The following is a 14056-nucleotide window of genomic DNA, read 5'->3' on the forward strand; positions in this document are numbered from 1 at the left end:
CAAAGAAAAACCCCACCTCCTTGGACTCTGATAGTTGGTACATATGTGCAGTTATGTCTCTTAGGCAGTCCACATACTGCAACTACCAGCCTTACTAGTGGCTGTTCTACTTGAAGATGCATAAAATAACTGCTAACAAATGGAGTCTTTGCATATAGTTATCATCTTACTAAGGATAGTGAAAAATGTTTCACAGCCAGGAAAGAAAAAAAAGCTTTCTTATTTTTCTGAAGTTCAGGAAACTGTATTAATGGTTGCAAACTTTATTTTTTTGGACTTCGTCTCCTTTTCAGTTTGAGTTTCAAGAATAATAAAGCTACTTAATTCCATATCTAGTAAATATCAGGAGAGACTCAAAAGGACACAAAAAAAGGCACTGAACATCTGAAATGCTGAAATTCTAGTTGCATTTGTATAAACAACAGCCATTGGATGTGAAACCTTGTACTACTTATCCCATGTTTTCTTGGTAAAAGCATTAAGATCCATTAATATGGAATACTGCTGTAATAGTATGAGCCATATGTGGGCAATTGCTCTGCATGGCTGTACCTGTCTGGGACTTGAGACTTTTGTTTTAAGAGATATGATTTGGCTAATTGTACTTTTGCCTTTGCAGAGATCAGCTGAGTAGGAGAGGCTGAACTGTGCTGCATTACCTGAAGGCTTTTCCACTACAGTGCTTGCAAATGTTTTTTTTGCAAGCTGACATATGTGTTGTCAGAGCTATGTGCAGAAGTGAATCGCATTCAAAAAAGTCATATGACATCTGGACTATTTTTAATTTTTTTGTAAATCCCTGTTATTGATTACAAAACCTTCAAGATGGGGGCAAGACGACTGCTTGTCTTAGTGTAGATGAAATTTGTTACATGCTTTTATAACACGAGTGTCCAGAGCTCTTCACCGTCTTAATTGTACTGCTAGTGCAGCTCAAGACTTTTAAGAAATGGGAGATTCCTTGTGAGAGCAATCATATCAAAGTGTTGGGGAAGAGGGTATTCATAAGGACATTGTTGTCTCATGAATCTCTATCTTTTTCTTTCCTTCGTAATCTCATGTAGCAGTGTTAAGAAGATAACAGAATAGTCTGCCACAAACTCAAGAATGTACCGCACCACTACAGATAGTAATATGGAAGAAGATATGTCTACATCCACTTTAGATGATCACAAAGGTAAGAAAGTCTGCGAACAATTAGAATTGGAAGATGTTCAGAGAAAATTATTTATGTATGTGCATATCTTTGTGTATTTACCATTACAATGCAAACTGGGATGCTTGGGAGTAGAGGAGGAGGGCATAGAGAAATGTGAAGGGAAGAGAATAGACAAATATCATGTGTAAAGTACATTTCATATGGCTTTACAGAATGAAACTTAACATGAAGGCAAATTAGTCTATTTTAGGCTGTTTAATTTCATCTGAAGAAGGGCATTCCTGAATGAGTTAATGTTTTCTAACTATCTAAATAATTTTGTCTTCAAATTACAAATCATGTTTGGAAGAGAATACCTATTCAAACCTTCTGTTTGGAACTTGGCTATAAAATACTTGATGTACCATGGACCAGGTGGGAATTAATTTAAGTCTACAAAATATTCTTAAAGGTTCTCTTTTTATTTGTGTATACCAGTCAGACCACTTCCTTTTCTTGTTCAATGAATATTGAATGTTAATATTTCCCAAAATGTCTCTTGTGAGTTCAGCACCTGAACAATAATTTCATAAAGAAATAAAAACCTGCTGGCTGGATTAGAACATATTCCCATCTTCTTAACTGTATGAGGTTTTCTGATAAAAAGTGTCACATAGCCTCAGATCTTCCAAAGTGCTGAGTCCTGCACCTGGGTCACAACAAGCCCATGCAACACTACAGGCTTGGGGAAGACGGGCTAGAAAGCTGCCCTGGAGAAAAGGACCTAGGGGTGTTTTTGACAGCTGGCCAAATACGAGCCAGCAGTGTGCCCAGGGCACCAAAAAGGCCAGCAGCACCCTGGCCTGTATCAGAAACAGTGTGGCCAGCAGGACCAGGGCAGTGACTGTCCCCCTGCACTGGGCACTGGTGAGGCCGCCCCTCGAACCCTGTGTTCAGGTCTGGGCCCCTCACTGCAAGGGGGACATCGAGGGGCTGGAGCGTGTCCAGAGACGGGCAGCGGGGCTGGCGAAGGGGCTGGGGCACAGGTCTGATGAGGAGCCGCTGAGGGGACTGGGGGTGTTTAGTCTGGAGAAGGGAAGCTCAGGGAGCTTCTTAGCACCCTCTATAACTACCTGAAAGGAAGTAGTAGACAGGTGGGAGTTGGTCTCTTCTTCCAGGTAACGAGTGATAGGACAGGAGGAAACAACCTCAAATTGCACTAGGGGAAATTAGATATTAAGAAACATTTCTTCACTGGGTGAAGAGTGGTCAAGCATTGGAATGAGCTGCACAAGGAAGTGGTTGTGCCGCCATCCCTGGAGGTGTTTAAAAGATGTATAGATGTGGCTTTTAGGGATATTGTTTAGTGGTGGGCTTGGCCATGTTAGATTAACAATTGGACTCGATCTTAAAGGTGTTTTCCAACCTAAATGACTCTATGATTTCTATAAAGTAACATTTTTCTTATCTTTCCTTTATAAGCTATTTTGTATCTGCTTTCTCCTAATTTTCTCCTTTTATAATAGCATAGAGCTAATGTAACTTTGTCATATGTCATTCATCTTGAAGACAGCTGTGTGTTGTAGATCATATCGAGGTAATTTTATTTTTTTTGTTACTTGAACATTTTCAGTTTTATATGCTTTATATACTTTATGTACTTATATCTAGTTAGCTTGTTTCCTGTAAGGCAGTGTTGACACTTGTAGAGATCTTCCTACTGTCTAATGCTACCAACTTTCTTGTTTCACTTACTCAGAAATAAACATGCTGTTATTTTATGGTTCATAATACACTCTAAATGGCCAATTTCTTATCTCCTTGTTCTTAATGCAGTTGCTTTGTATATAAATTCTGAGTGACTTATTTTTCTGTAGTAAGTCTAATAAAAAAAATGCCATGCTTTATATACTTGGTCTTTTTCTGTATTACAGACTTTCAAATCTACCTTTGAGAAATGTTTTGGATTGATTTAAGTAGGTTACTTTTTTCCACATTTGATACTTATTTTTTTTGGTGAGGCAGTACTACCTAAAATATACTACATATTTCCTTACTAACTGGCTTGATATCTTGGATATATCTAAGCAACTGTGGAAGATGTGTAGAAGACTGTATCCTTGGAAATAATAGAAATATGACTGGACATGGCCCTTGGTAACCTACTATAGGCGATTCTGAGCAAGAGCAGCAGACTGGATGATCTCCAGAGGGGCCTGCCTTCCAGTGTCAGCTGTTCAATTTTGTGAGGGAACTTGAAGACTTTAATTAGATAAAATGTAATGTTACAGTATTGCTTCCTGCAAGCCACACCTCTAGCGCTGAGAGGCACAGCTTTTAATTCAGTGGCATGAATTCAACAACCTAGGCAAGCTCTATCTCTTTAGATGAGATACTTTTTTCTTTTTTTTCACTTTTAATCCTGCAACACTAGTTTTGCATGGTTCCTTACCTCTAGTTGCTTTTAAAATAACATGCCAGGGAATCACTTCAGTTAACCATAGTGTCTTTTTGGTCTTGTGGTTTAAGTTACCAAATGTCTAAATACAGACTCAAAAACTTCAGATATTCTCATCAAGCTATGCACGCCTTTGTATGTTCAAAAATAGTTTGGACTATTGCCTTGATTAGGAGTTTAAAAATTACTTGAACTAAACATTAATTTTGTAGTAGCAGCACTATACATGTGTTTACCTAACTTCTGCTGCTGGGTTTGACATTTATTGTCCCTTTATGCAAGAGGTATTGAAATGTAATATAACCAAACAATTTGCAATGATGGTAACTCCTAACTTTAATTCCACATTCATCTCTACTATTTTCTTATGAGGAATTGCATTCACAGCTTCATATACAAAATATAGTGCTATTACTATGGAATTTATAGTAGCAATAGGTGGCTTACAGAGACACGATTTAGCCTGCTAATGAATGGATAGTCCGATTTTTAACTTATGGAAAGAAGTGTTGTAGCTTTTTAACTTTCCAAGAGTTGGTTTGGTTTTTTTTCAGATTTCCTGTTCTCATCTTAAAATTTCCTTTTTTGTAAACAATGTAAAAATGCTGCTTATAAACATGTTCCTTTTAAAACTTGGGGTTTTTTTGCTGTCACAGGCCGAGATGAAATTGTATCACTTAAGTCTGTTTTTTATATGCCTAGCTTATATAAATGAGAAGGTAAATATTTTAGTGAAAAATGACTGAATCTGGGTTAAATGTTTCTCTAATCAAATTGCACTGGAGTCCTAGTGGACTATCTTTTCTTTTTCATAAGCAGCTGTTCTAGACAAGAATATTTCAATTTTTTATTATTTCAATGTATTGTTTTTTACATCTTTCTCTGTAGGTTGCAGTCCATTGGATCAGGTTTCTTCTGGTTTATTAAATGAGTCTTTACCCCAAAATACTGGAAAACAAGAACCCAGTTCCCAAAACACATCAAGCCAAAATTCTGAAGTGAACACACCATCTTCTCCATTCTCTGGTCTGGAAGGCATCCAAATCTCAAACCTTACAGGTCCTTTTGAGGATTCTGTTGACCTTGGAAATTATGCATCTGGAGAGTGCAATAATTTGAATGGTCAGAATGGAATTGCTTTGGTAAATAATGGCTCCTCTCAGCCAGATAGCAATGATGGAGAGGAAGATGATGAAGACAGAGATTTGGCAAGTGAAATGGCAAGTTTATTTCAGCAAACCCTAGATAGAATACTTTCTAAGTTAGTAGAGGAGACTATGATTTTTTCTGAGTTAAAGTCCAGTTTATTCACTCTCTGCCACGGTGTTCCTGGAGGAAGTTATGAAGAAATAGAACCAATGCCTTTAATGAGAGATTCTGGCACAGATCCAGGCCTGGCATGTCTAGACAACAAGACATCTAAATCTTCTGCTGATCATCAAGCTATACAGAATATATCAAGTAAACCAAGTGGTCCCAATCACGAAACACAGGAGGTGCAGCAAATTGTGGAGGTATTAAACTATTTTTGGTGATATTATATCAGTGATGTTGTGGCATAAGTTTTTATTACTGAATCCTTTTTCAGCATAATCTGAAAAGTGGGAGAATCGGGAAAAGTGCATTCATGTTTTAGCTTGAACTTTCAGGTCTGCAAGTTTGAAAATAAATGTTGGAAGTTTTTAAAGTGATGTAGTCATTTAAAGTAAGTCATTGATCAGTGCTACTCCTTTTAGAACGTGTTTATTTCTTAAAGGAAAAAAGTAATTATTTCTACCATCGTAAGCATACACCATTTAAATTATTTTAAAGAATGTTGCCAGATTCCCTACATAGCTATTCATACATAGCTTTCTTTTGCTATGGGTGAATTGGTACACCTTGTTTTTTGTTTTGTTTTGTTTTTTTTTTTTTTTTGCAAGAGTACAATTGGGTATCTGATTTTTTTTTTATTCCTCAGTAGAAGATTTTTCTGTGTTTGCCAGGTCTGGATTCTGTGTTTTTAAAATAATAAAAAAAAAAAACAAATCACACAAGCAGAACAAGATAAAAGCTTGTTCTGATCACTTTCTGTCTCTCTAACTTTGGATAAACCAGAGTACTTGTTATCAAGAACTAGCAAGGTTATGATCTGTCTCTCTTCTGGTTTACATGATGTAAGTCACTGTCATAGTGAATATGGAGCTAGCTGAAATTCAGTTTGATCCAATGTGACAATTCTTGCACTGCCAGAAGTTTCCCCTGCAGGGTATTTGTCAAAATAAGAGTTAAATGATGGGTAGACATATCATATAGTGTTACAACAATTAAAGTGAATGTTTTGTGTGTGACAACTTTAGGGGCAGCAAGGGACAGTTAGACTACTAGCTCTTAGAGGTGAACAGAGCAGATACTATGTCATAGTCTGCTTGCAGACAAAATACCAAGGACTGTTTAAAATGCTTTCTAAAGCTGATAGTTGGTGGGACAATAATAGATACTTTTCTCATATGTGCAGAATTAATGATTGCATGAATAAACTTCATGGGGGGGTTTCCAAGGGGGTGGAAGCATTGTTCCCAGAAGTTGCCAGTCATTCCGTTTCCACATAACTTGCATCCCCCAAGGTATATGGGAGGTCGGTATTACTTAAGATAGAGTACCATAGGGCCTTCTCCAGCTGTGTAGCATCTTGTTAGCATTACTCATCTGGAGACACTTCAGACCTGCCTATTCATGTGTAGGAAGTCTGTTGATATCCTTACTATGAAAGCAGTATTTTGTAGTTGTATAGAGAAAATGTCTTGTCTCTTTCATAGCTGCTGGTTCTCACTTCATCAAAAACCAGAACTACAGAAGCAGTTGACCTCGTCCTTTGACCAAAGCAAGAGGAACTGTTTAGAGAGGCAAAATTAATCCGTTTTTTTTCTTTAATCTATATGTTAACACTTGAAGAGGAGACTGAGGTTGTTAGAGCTGAGTGTTTCTTTCTTATTACTGTGTAACAACACTTCCTTAGTTACTCTGTCGGGAGAAGTATGTGCAGTCTTCACAGGCTGACCTGTAAAAGCAATCCTATGGCTGTAAGTGTGGCTGACTGAGAAGATGCTGTAATTCTGTTGGTGTCATCAGGAACTGGACTGTCATTGAACAGACTTGGCAAGCAGATATGAGTGCAAAGGTCAAAGGTAGTTATTCTCAAGAACTGTGGTACAGGTTGCTGTGGATCTTGGGCAAGAAGAAAGCATTTGTGCTTTAATTTTAGCACTTACATGTCTGAAACTTTACAGTGAGCATAGAAGTCTGGCATTATTGGAATTAGTCAGCAAAAAATGGTAACTGAGTAGTAAAAGGAACAACTATATTGACTGTAACGAAATGAACAATATGGGTTTTAAGTAAGAATTCTGACTATTTCCTCCACATATCAAGCAGAATATATAGAGTGCCTTTCTTTCCAGTGTGAAGATAGGTACTAAAATTTCTTCAGAAAATAAGAGCAAGGCTTACACAGTACTGTTCAATATTTCTCCGAGGCAATATTGCAAGTACTTTTGGAAGCTGAGAGAAAGTAAGCAGAAAAAGGCTCTATAATGTCTGTCTATTCAGAGTTAATTTTGTTTGCTGAGATCCTGTATAATGACCACATCAAGATGTAGACAGGATTAGGATATAATGTTTTCTGCTTTCTAGAAAACAGGACTTGCAGATGGCTAGTCCAGTGTAACCCAGTCAAGGACATGGTCACATTATATTTTATTAAGAGATTAAGATAGATTAGGGACTTGTGTTCTTGGAAGGACATTCAGAACAGCTTTTAAACACAACTTGCCTCATTGTCAGCCAACTGTAGATAAAGATGTCGAAATGTGTTCCACAGATTTGAAATAGTAAAATCTTTCACTGAAATATTAAGTATGTCATAGTATTACAAAGCCTTTTCCTTGCCTCTGGTACTATCATCACAGTGCTTACTTAGATACCCACACTGGAAAAGTTACTTCAGTTTGACTTTTGCATCACTAAAGTATTTTTTTTTAAAAAATATTTTTTTCCCTGAAAATGCTGTACACTGCATTTTGGGTAAGATATTGCTGAAAATGTCTTTGCTTTCTGCTGTGAAATGCAATTTCTGATTTTTCAATTTATAATGTGTATAGGAAATGTTTGTAATATATGACTATTTTTGTTCTGTAGTTTTATTGCAACTGTATGTATGTATCAACTAGGGAGTTAGAGGTCACTGAGAGGTACCTTAGGTCAAGGTGATCAGGTTTGAGAGCTCTTTGAGGGAGGTGAGAACTGAAACTAGTTGTAGTCTTCATGATTGGTATCTTATGCTCCTCATCCCTCTCCCCAAGAGTAAAGGGAGTGATTTCATCAGTTCTTGACATAGTTGATCTTTTGGGGATCAGGGTTTGTTCTGGTTCTGCTAGGCATTTTGCTGCATGATGATTAGTTTCACCAGAAAACTTTCTGCTTGTTCTACAACTTCAGCTCTCACCTTCCCTCTTACTGCTTGCATGTGTTTTCATTCTGTTTGAATAACTATATCCCCGGCTGGTTTGCCACTTGGCAGTTAAATACTACACATGTATTTATATTTGTCTTTCTAACAGGCTACTTGTTGCCAGTTTTGCTATTTTAGTGTTATTTAGATCTGGCTTTAGAGCACACAGCTATTACTTAAATCTTGCTTAGTCTGGTTCTACCTTATGGGTGCAATGTGCCTGTGTTTTTGCTTCAAGTTTAAAAAGCAACCCATCTGCTTTCTGCACTAAGTATTTTTACACCAGGTGTTTTGTAATGGAGAAGTCTGTGTTTTGACTAGCTTTAGGTGTTATTCTGATTTGATGAACAGGTTGGATTGAGTTTAATTATAGCATCATTAATAACCTATCTAATGACTGTGACTTCCTCCAACTTGTTACTGATTTACTTAATGCACCTCCCTTAACTTTCCCCAAATTCTCTTATCTAAAATAGGACATTCATTAATCAGGTCTTTTTCACCTATAAAAACAATTAATTTTGAGAGTCTATTATAGCTCAAATCTTTCCAAAACTTCTCTATCCAGCAAACAAATTTACTGTAGCTGTGAAACACTTGAAAGGGATGTGACATGGTAATGCATTGAAAATTCAAGTGTATTTTAATTGGGGAGGGGAGGAGGAAATCCATCATAATTGTCCCATTTGGATGGGAAAAGTAGTGAATATATCTTATAGAACACACCTATTTTTAATAAGACTCTGCAATCCTAAAATGTAATAACCTATGAGTGACTTTTTTTACTTCCATTTCTTTAAAGGAAAGTACTTAGCCAGGAGTGTTTGGTTTATAGCATTAGTATAGTGACTTCATGTGTGAACATTTCCTGTGCTGATTCACTGATGTAAGGAGGTCAAACCCTCTAGGCTATAGCACTCTTTTTAGTAGTGTCCAGCATTTGGCTTATGGTACATGGAGTGGTAAACAGTTGCATAAGTAATAAGAGGAAGGAAATAAAGGTATCTGACAAAAGTTGTAAAATGGACACTACTTTGCTCTGCTTTCATTTTGAGGATGTGGTTTTAAGCATCAGATTCATTGTGAGGCTTTGTTGGTGATGCTTTTTTGTGTAGCTTTCAAAAGCAAACAATACAATGCTTTTGAAAACTGCTTTCTGTTTCACTACTCATACTAGATATAGACAGAGGTTAGACACATGTAATACTAATCCTTCTGTCTGGAGTCTTATCTAATTTTTCCAGCTGTGGTAGTTAATCTCAGTAAGCATAGTATTTTTTCCTACAAATTAATCTCAGATCGCTGCAGCTGTAGCAAAATACAAATGTAAGTTCTAAAATCACCTTAAAGTAAGGTGGTATTGTCTGCTGTAGCAGAATTGAATGTTTTTAAGCTGTTTAAATTGGAAGAGTGTACCTATGTTGTAGATGGACTTGCATACTGCACTAGGGATAACTGTCCCAGGACTTCCTGTAAATTACCAGATTTCTAAATACGAGCCTGCGTGGCAGTAGGAGCTGTAAATATGCCTGATAGTTCATGCTGATCTCTCTGTAATGAACACTTGACTGTAGGTGCAAACCTGCTAGTTTAGATCTATGGTGGGATGGTTGCCTGAGCTACCTTACCACTGTGATAAAACTCGGGGCATGTTTTCAGGCTGTAGTTCTAGTAACTTTCTCTGAAGTTCAAGAGGAGAGCCTGTTGAAGATGTTTGTGTATAATCCAATGTTTCTCTAGTATATTTTTGGTATTTTTAGTTAAGTGTGCCCCAAACATTACAAAAATGTCAGGTTATCTTAAACTTCTTACCAAGGGAGATTGATGGCTGTTAGAATGAATAATTGCCATGCTGATTAGCAAGCAGTTGTACTTCTACGGAATGAACTAGTCACACCTGTTATGAACTCAGTGCCTCTTGTGTTCTTGGCTCTTCAGTTTCATTTCGTTCTGCTGTTCAAAGATGTCTATCTAGTAAATATCTTAAGGAATATAACCAATCTGAGTTCTGTGGTGTTTTTTTCTACTGGAGATCCTTTCAGTGTCTTATGGTGTTGAATGTATGATGTAAACATCAAATCTGCCTGCTGTAGCACTGGAGTCTTAAAGTTTGTATGGTGAAAAATCTAAGTTTCAAACAGGATGACTCCAGAGGACTATGTCTTAAGTGTTTCTCATCTGTATAATGACTTATGTGGATCCGGGGGTTTTGCTGAAAATTTACATTGGTATTGTAGCTGAGGTACTTAATATTTTTGTTTGTACCTGAGTAATTTAGTGGTTGAAGCCAGGAAACACATTAACGAGGCTTTTATTTCCAGAAAGTGAAATGTAATGACAGTTTTGTATTCCTAAGCTCTGTTACACTTTTTACTTGCTGCCTCTTCTGAAACTTCATAAAATAAATAAACATTCAGTAAATAATTAAGCTGTCCTGATACTTTTGAGAAGACTTAAACAAGCTGTTACTGTTTCAACCTTGTTTCATCTCATTAAAGTGGATGTACTATTAGTCTGATAGACATAACTTCCATTTATGAAAGTAATACTATTATAATTTGATTACTTTTCTTGCTTATTTGTTTTTATATGGAATGTTACATTTGTGAGTAAGAACTTGGTCTCTGCTCAACCTTTTCAGAGTCCTGTGGAAAATCTGCAGTCGTCTGAGGTTGAACTCTTTCTTCCACCAGCTGCCAAGGAAACCATAGATTGTTTGCCACATGTTGTCATCGCAAATAATGGTATGGAAGTTAGTTCTTAATTTTTTTCCATAAAATTTATAAGAACAAATAGCTTTCTATAATGCTGTAGATGAAATACTTAAACATGCTTAATCTGCAGCTGGCAATGTTGTTCTAAGAGGTTTTGAATCTTGAATGAAACTGAATATAACTTTAGTCAGTTTGGAAAACTAATTTTTACTGGAGTGTAATTCTATCTTGTAGTCATTAGTATATTAAGATACGTATTTTAATTTGAGCTCATCTTAGATGTAGAACAAGATGATAATAATAATGCTTTTTCTTGATCATGGGTACAGGTCAAGAGCAGTGTTGTGCTATCTGTTGCAAAGGATATGTGGAAGGTGAAATTGTAACGGAGCTCCCCTGTCATCATATGTTTCACAAAATTTGTATAATTCATTTCTTACAGAAGGTAAGTGCTACAGGATTGGTGGGGTGTTGTGTTTTTTTGAGTATTTGCGTTCTTCTGGGAAGAAGAGATTTAACTTCTTGAAAATGGGATGAAATATGAAGAAATAACTAGCTGTTAATTTTATGCATTATGGAACCAAATTTGAGTGCAAATGAGAAGTAATTTATACCTGTACTTGCCTAAAGGGCAACTTCTTGAATAGAGGGGGTACTTCTGTGAGGGAAAACATGGTCTGCTTTTAGTAAGAATGAAAGAGATGGTTAAGTCATAACTAGCTTTGGTATGAGAAAATCTTTCTGTACTCTTACCTTGAAGTAAAGAAAATGGGTTGTTTTCTCTGAGAAGAGCAAAGTAATCTGTTTTGTCAGAATGTCACCATTTATAGTGACAGTTGGTCACCGTAGGTTGGTGGGAGAACTACTGGAATGCTTCTAGATTAAGTTTAAAAAGACACCTTTGGTAAATCTATATTGTATTAGATATAATTTTCATAACTTGTAATTAGTTTCCTTCCAAATGTCTTCAAAAGGCTTATCATATTGAGGCTAGACTAAAAGAACTGTAATGACTCATTTGGTATTTTTTCCTTATACTTGCACTTTATGCATAGTATGAGGCTGGACTTACTAGTTCTCAGTGAGCTTACAGTATAACACGTAATTTCCTCAAGAGGTAAAAAAGGAAGATTGAATCAGACTAGGGAAGTCAGATCAGAACACCTCTTTTTTTGTTGGGCGGTTTTTTTACCTCCATAATATTGATTACCATATTGATATTGCTTGTATTACATGTCTTGCCTTTTTCTGTCAAAGTAAACTGCTCTTTGAAAATGACTGTTGCTGAAAATAGTTCCTGTTAGATTTGGATTGTACCTAGTTTGTTATCCTTGCCTCAGGAAAAAAATTCCCACCTGTAAAATCAATTATTTGAAGACAAACTTACAGCAGGTTCTCTGCATCTTCCATGTAACTGGTGCAAAAGCAAAACAAAAATTTCTGAGTTTGTTAGATGACTCTTAGCTCCAGGTAGCTATGCAGTCAAATTTGTCTTTGAGACAGTGCAGTTGTGAAGACATTAAATAGTTCATAAATAATAACCTTTAGATGTTTAATAGAATTTAATGCAAACTGTGCAAATGACCTGGGCTTTTTTCCTTTTTGTTTTTTTGTAGGTGGATACGTGCCCAGTTTTTCGTGTTGTGCTCGCACCTGTGCTTCCTGAAGCTGCTGCTGCTGTTCCCTCTCCATCTGATCCTAGCTCAGCATCTTCTGTTCACGGTGCCACAGGAGCTTCAAACTGAAATTAATCTTTGCCACCAAAGTAAAAATGTAGATTTCACCTGTTTAATTACAATGCAGAAATAATGATGTATAAAATATAATCTGTAAAATACTGTCTATATTTAGTTTAGAAAGGATTCAGGACTTTCTAAACTCTTTAGATTTACAATAATACTTTGAAAATTTCAGTGGAGAGGCATGTGCAGCCTTTCTTGATAGAATTTTTCTGGTAACTGTAATGTCTAAAGCTTGTATTATGATATATTTTTCCCAAAAAATAATTGTGGCACTTTGTTCAAGTTCCTGCTGCTTGTAAGTTATGCTTATCAAGTTGAAGAAATAAACTGAACTATTTGTTTCTATCAGTTATTGCCACTGAGTGATTTTGTAATTGATCTCGTATTTGTATCAAGTGTAAAGATGTTCTGTGATGCCAGCAGTTGCAGGACTTGATTTTACTGGAAACAAATTGTGTAATGGAACAATAATTCTTACCAGTCTATTCCATAATAATTTTTTCCTTATGTGAGGAATATTATTGAATTGCTGCTTTTGGTAAGGTTTTTTTTAGTAAGTACTAGCACCATTTTAAAGTTTGTGTCCTGAATAAGTATATAAACTACAGAACTTCAACACTTGAACTTCTGAGTTTCTGAGAAGTTAAAGCTGTAAGAGCTAGGCAGCTGGTCCCTTCAGTTTGCATTTAAATTCAATTCTACTAATTGGGTCTCCTGCATGTATGTATACCATCTCTCTTTTTAAGATATTTCTATTTATTGCCTTCTAATGCAGATGAAAGGTCCTTCTAACAAGGTGTCTGGAAAAGCATATGCTAGGTCATACTCAAAAGATACCAGTAGATGTGTTTATCAAAAAGTAGAAAGTAAAAAAAAAATCCAAACCTTTGGATCATGTCCAAATGTTTGTGTTGATTATTTTTTCATAAATCAAAACAGATTGCTGTGCAGGTTCTGTAGTACCTGCTTTAAATATTAAGTTGTTTCGTTCATAGGGGCCTGGTTCTTGAAAAGGCCCTGCAAAGTATAATGTTTCTCTAGAAAAATTTCTCTTTGCTCAAAGAAAATATTCTAGGCATTTTCAAGTACAAACATTTAGCTGCAAAAGAATCTTATTTCCTCATCTTAGGTAAAACCTAGCATTGCACAAGAATGTGAGCCCAAATGTGGAACATTAACAAACAAGTTTATTTTTTTGTCTAATATACTATATGCACTAGTATATTGGAAGCATCTAACTTAACTATATGATATAAACTGAATTAATTTTAGTATTTTTGTAAAAACATTTATATTCCAAAGTTAAATGCTTTTTTTGCTTTAAAAGACTCAACAAAAACTTTAATTTTTTTTTTCTCTTCCTTTCAAATTATGGCAGGTTTTGAAAGGATAAATTACTTGTTACCTGTGTGCCTAACAGCTGAAACATTTTTTTTTTTTTTCTTAACTGTCACCATTATAGCTATTTAAGATAGTGTGGAAAGAACCTTCCTTCAGGTCAAAGGAGAAGTTCCC

The 14056-nt window shown here is 36.0% G+C and overlaps 1 protein-coding gene across 1 annotated transcript; it reads left to right on the plus strand.

Annotated features, from left to right (window-relative positions):
• The first annotated feature begins 1040 nt into the window (after positions 1–1040).
• PJA2 (praja ring finger ubiquitin ligase 2) lies at positions 1041–12886 on the plus strand. Its single transcript, XM_013303313.3, has 5 exons — positions 1041–1177; positions 4485–5110; positions 10727–10829; positions 11129–11244; positions 12416–12886. Exons 1-5 carry the CDS (start codon positions 1108–1110, stop codon positions 12542–12544), a joined length of 1044 nt encoding a protein of 347 aa, XP_013158767.2. The 5' UTR covers positions 1041–1107; the 3' UTR covers positions 12545–12886.
• Positions 12887–14056: the final 1170 nt, after the last annotated feature.

Source organism: Falco peregrinus, chromosome Z, assembly GCF_023634155.1.
Source record: "Falco peregrinus isolate bFalPer1 chromosome Z, bFalPer1.pri, whole genome shotgun sequence".
NCBI lineage: Eukaryota > Metazoa > Chordata > Aves > Falconiformes > Falconidae > Falco > Falco peregrinus.

Excerpts from the sequence above, each read along its gene's own strand:
- PJA2 (XM_013303313.3), top strand. The coding sequence starts at position 1,108 with ATGTACCGCACCACTACAGATAGTAATATGGAAGAAGATATGTCTACA. Across the intron at positions 10,830-11,128 it reads TGTTGTCATCGCAAATAATG|GTCAAGAGCAGTGTTGTGCT; the intron begins GTATGGAAGTTA and ends TCATGGGTACAG. Across the intron at positions 11,245-12,415 it reads TAATTCATTTCTTACAGAAG|GTGGATACGTGCCCAGTTTT; the intron begins GTAAGTGCTACA and ends GTTTTTTTGTAG.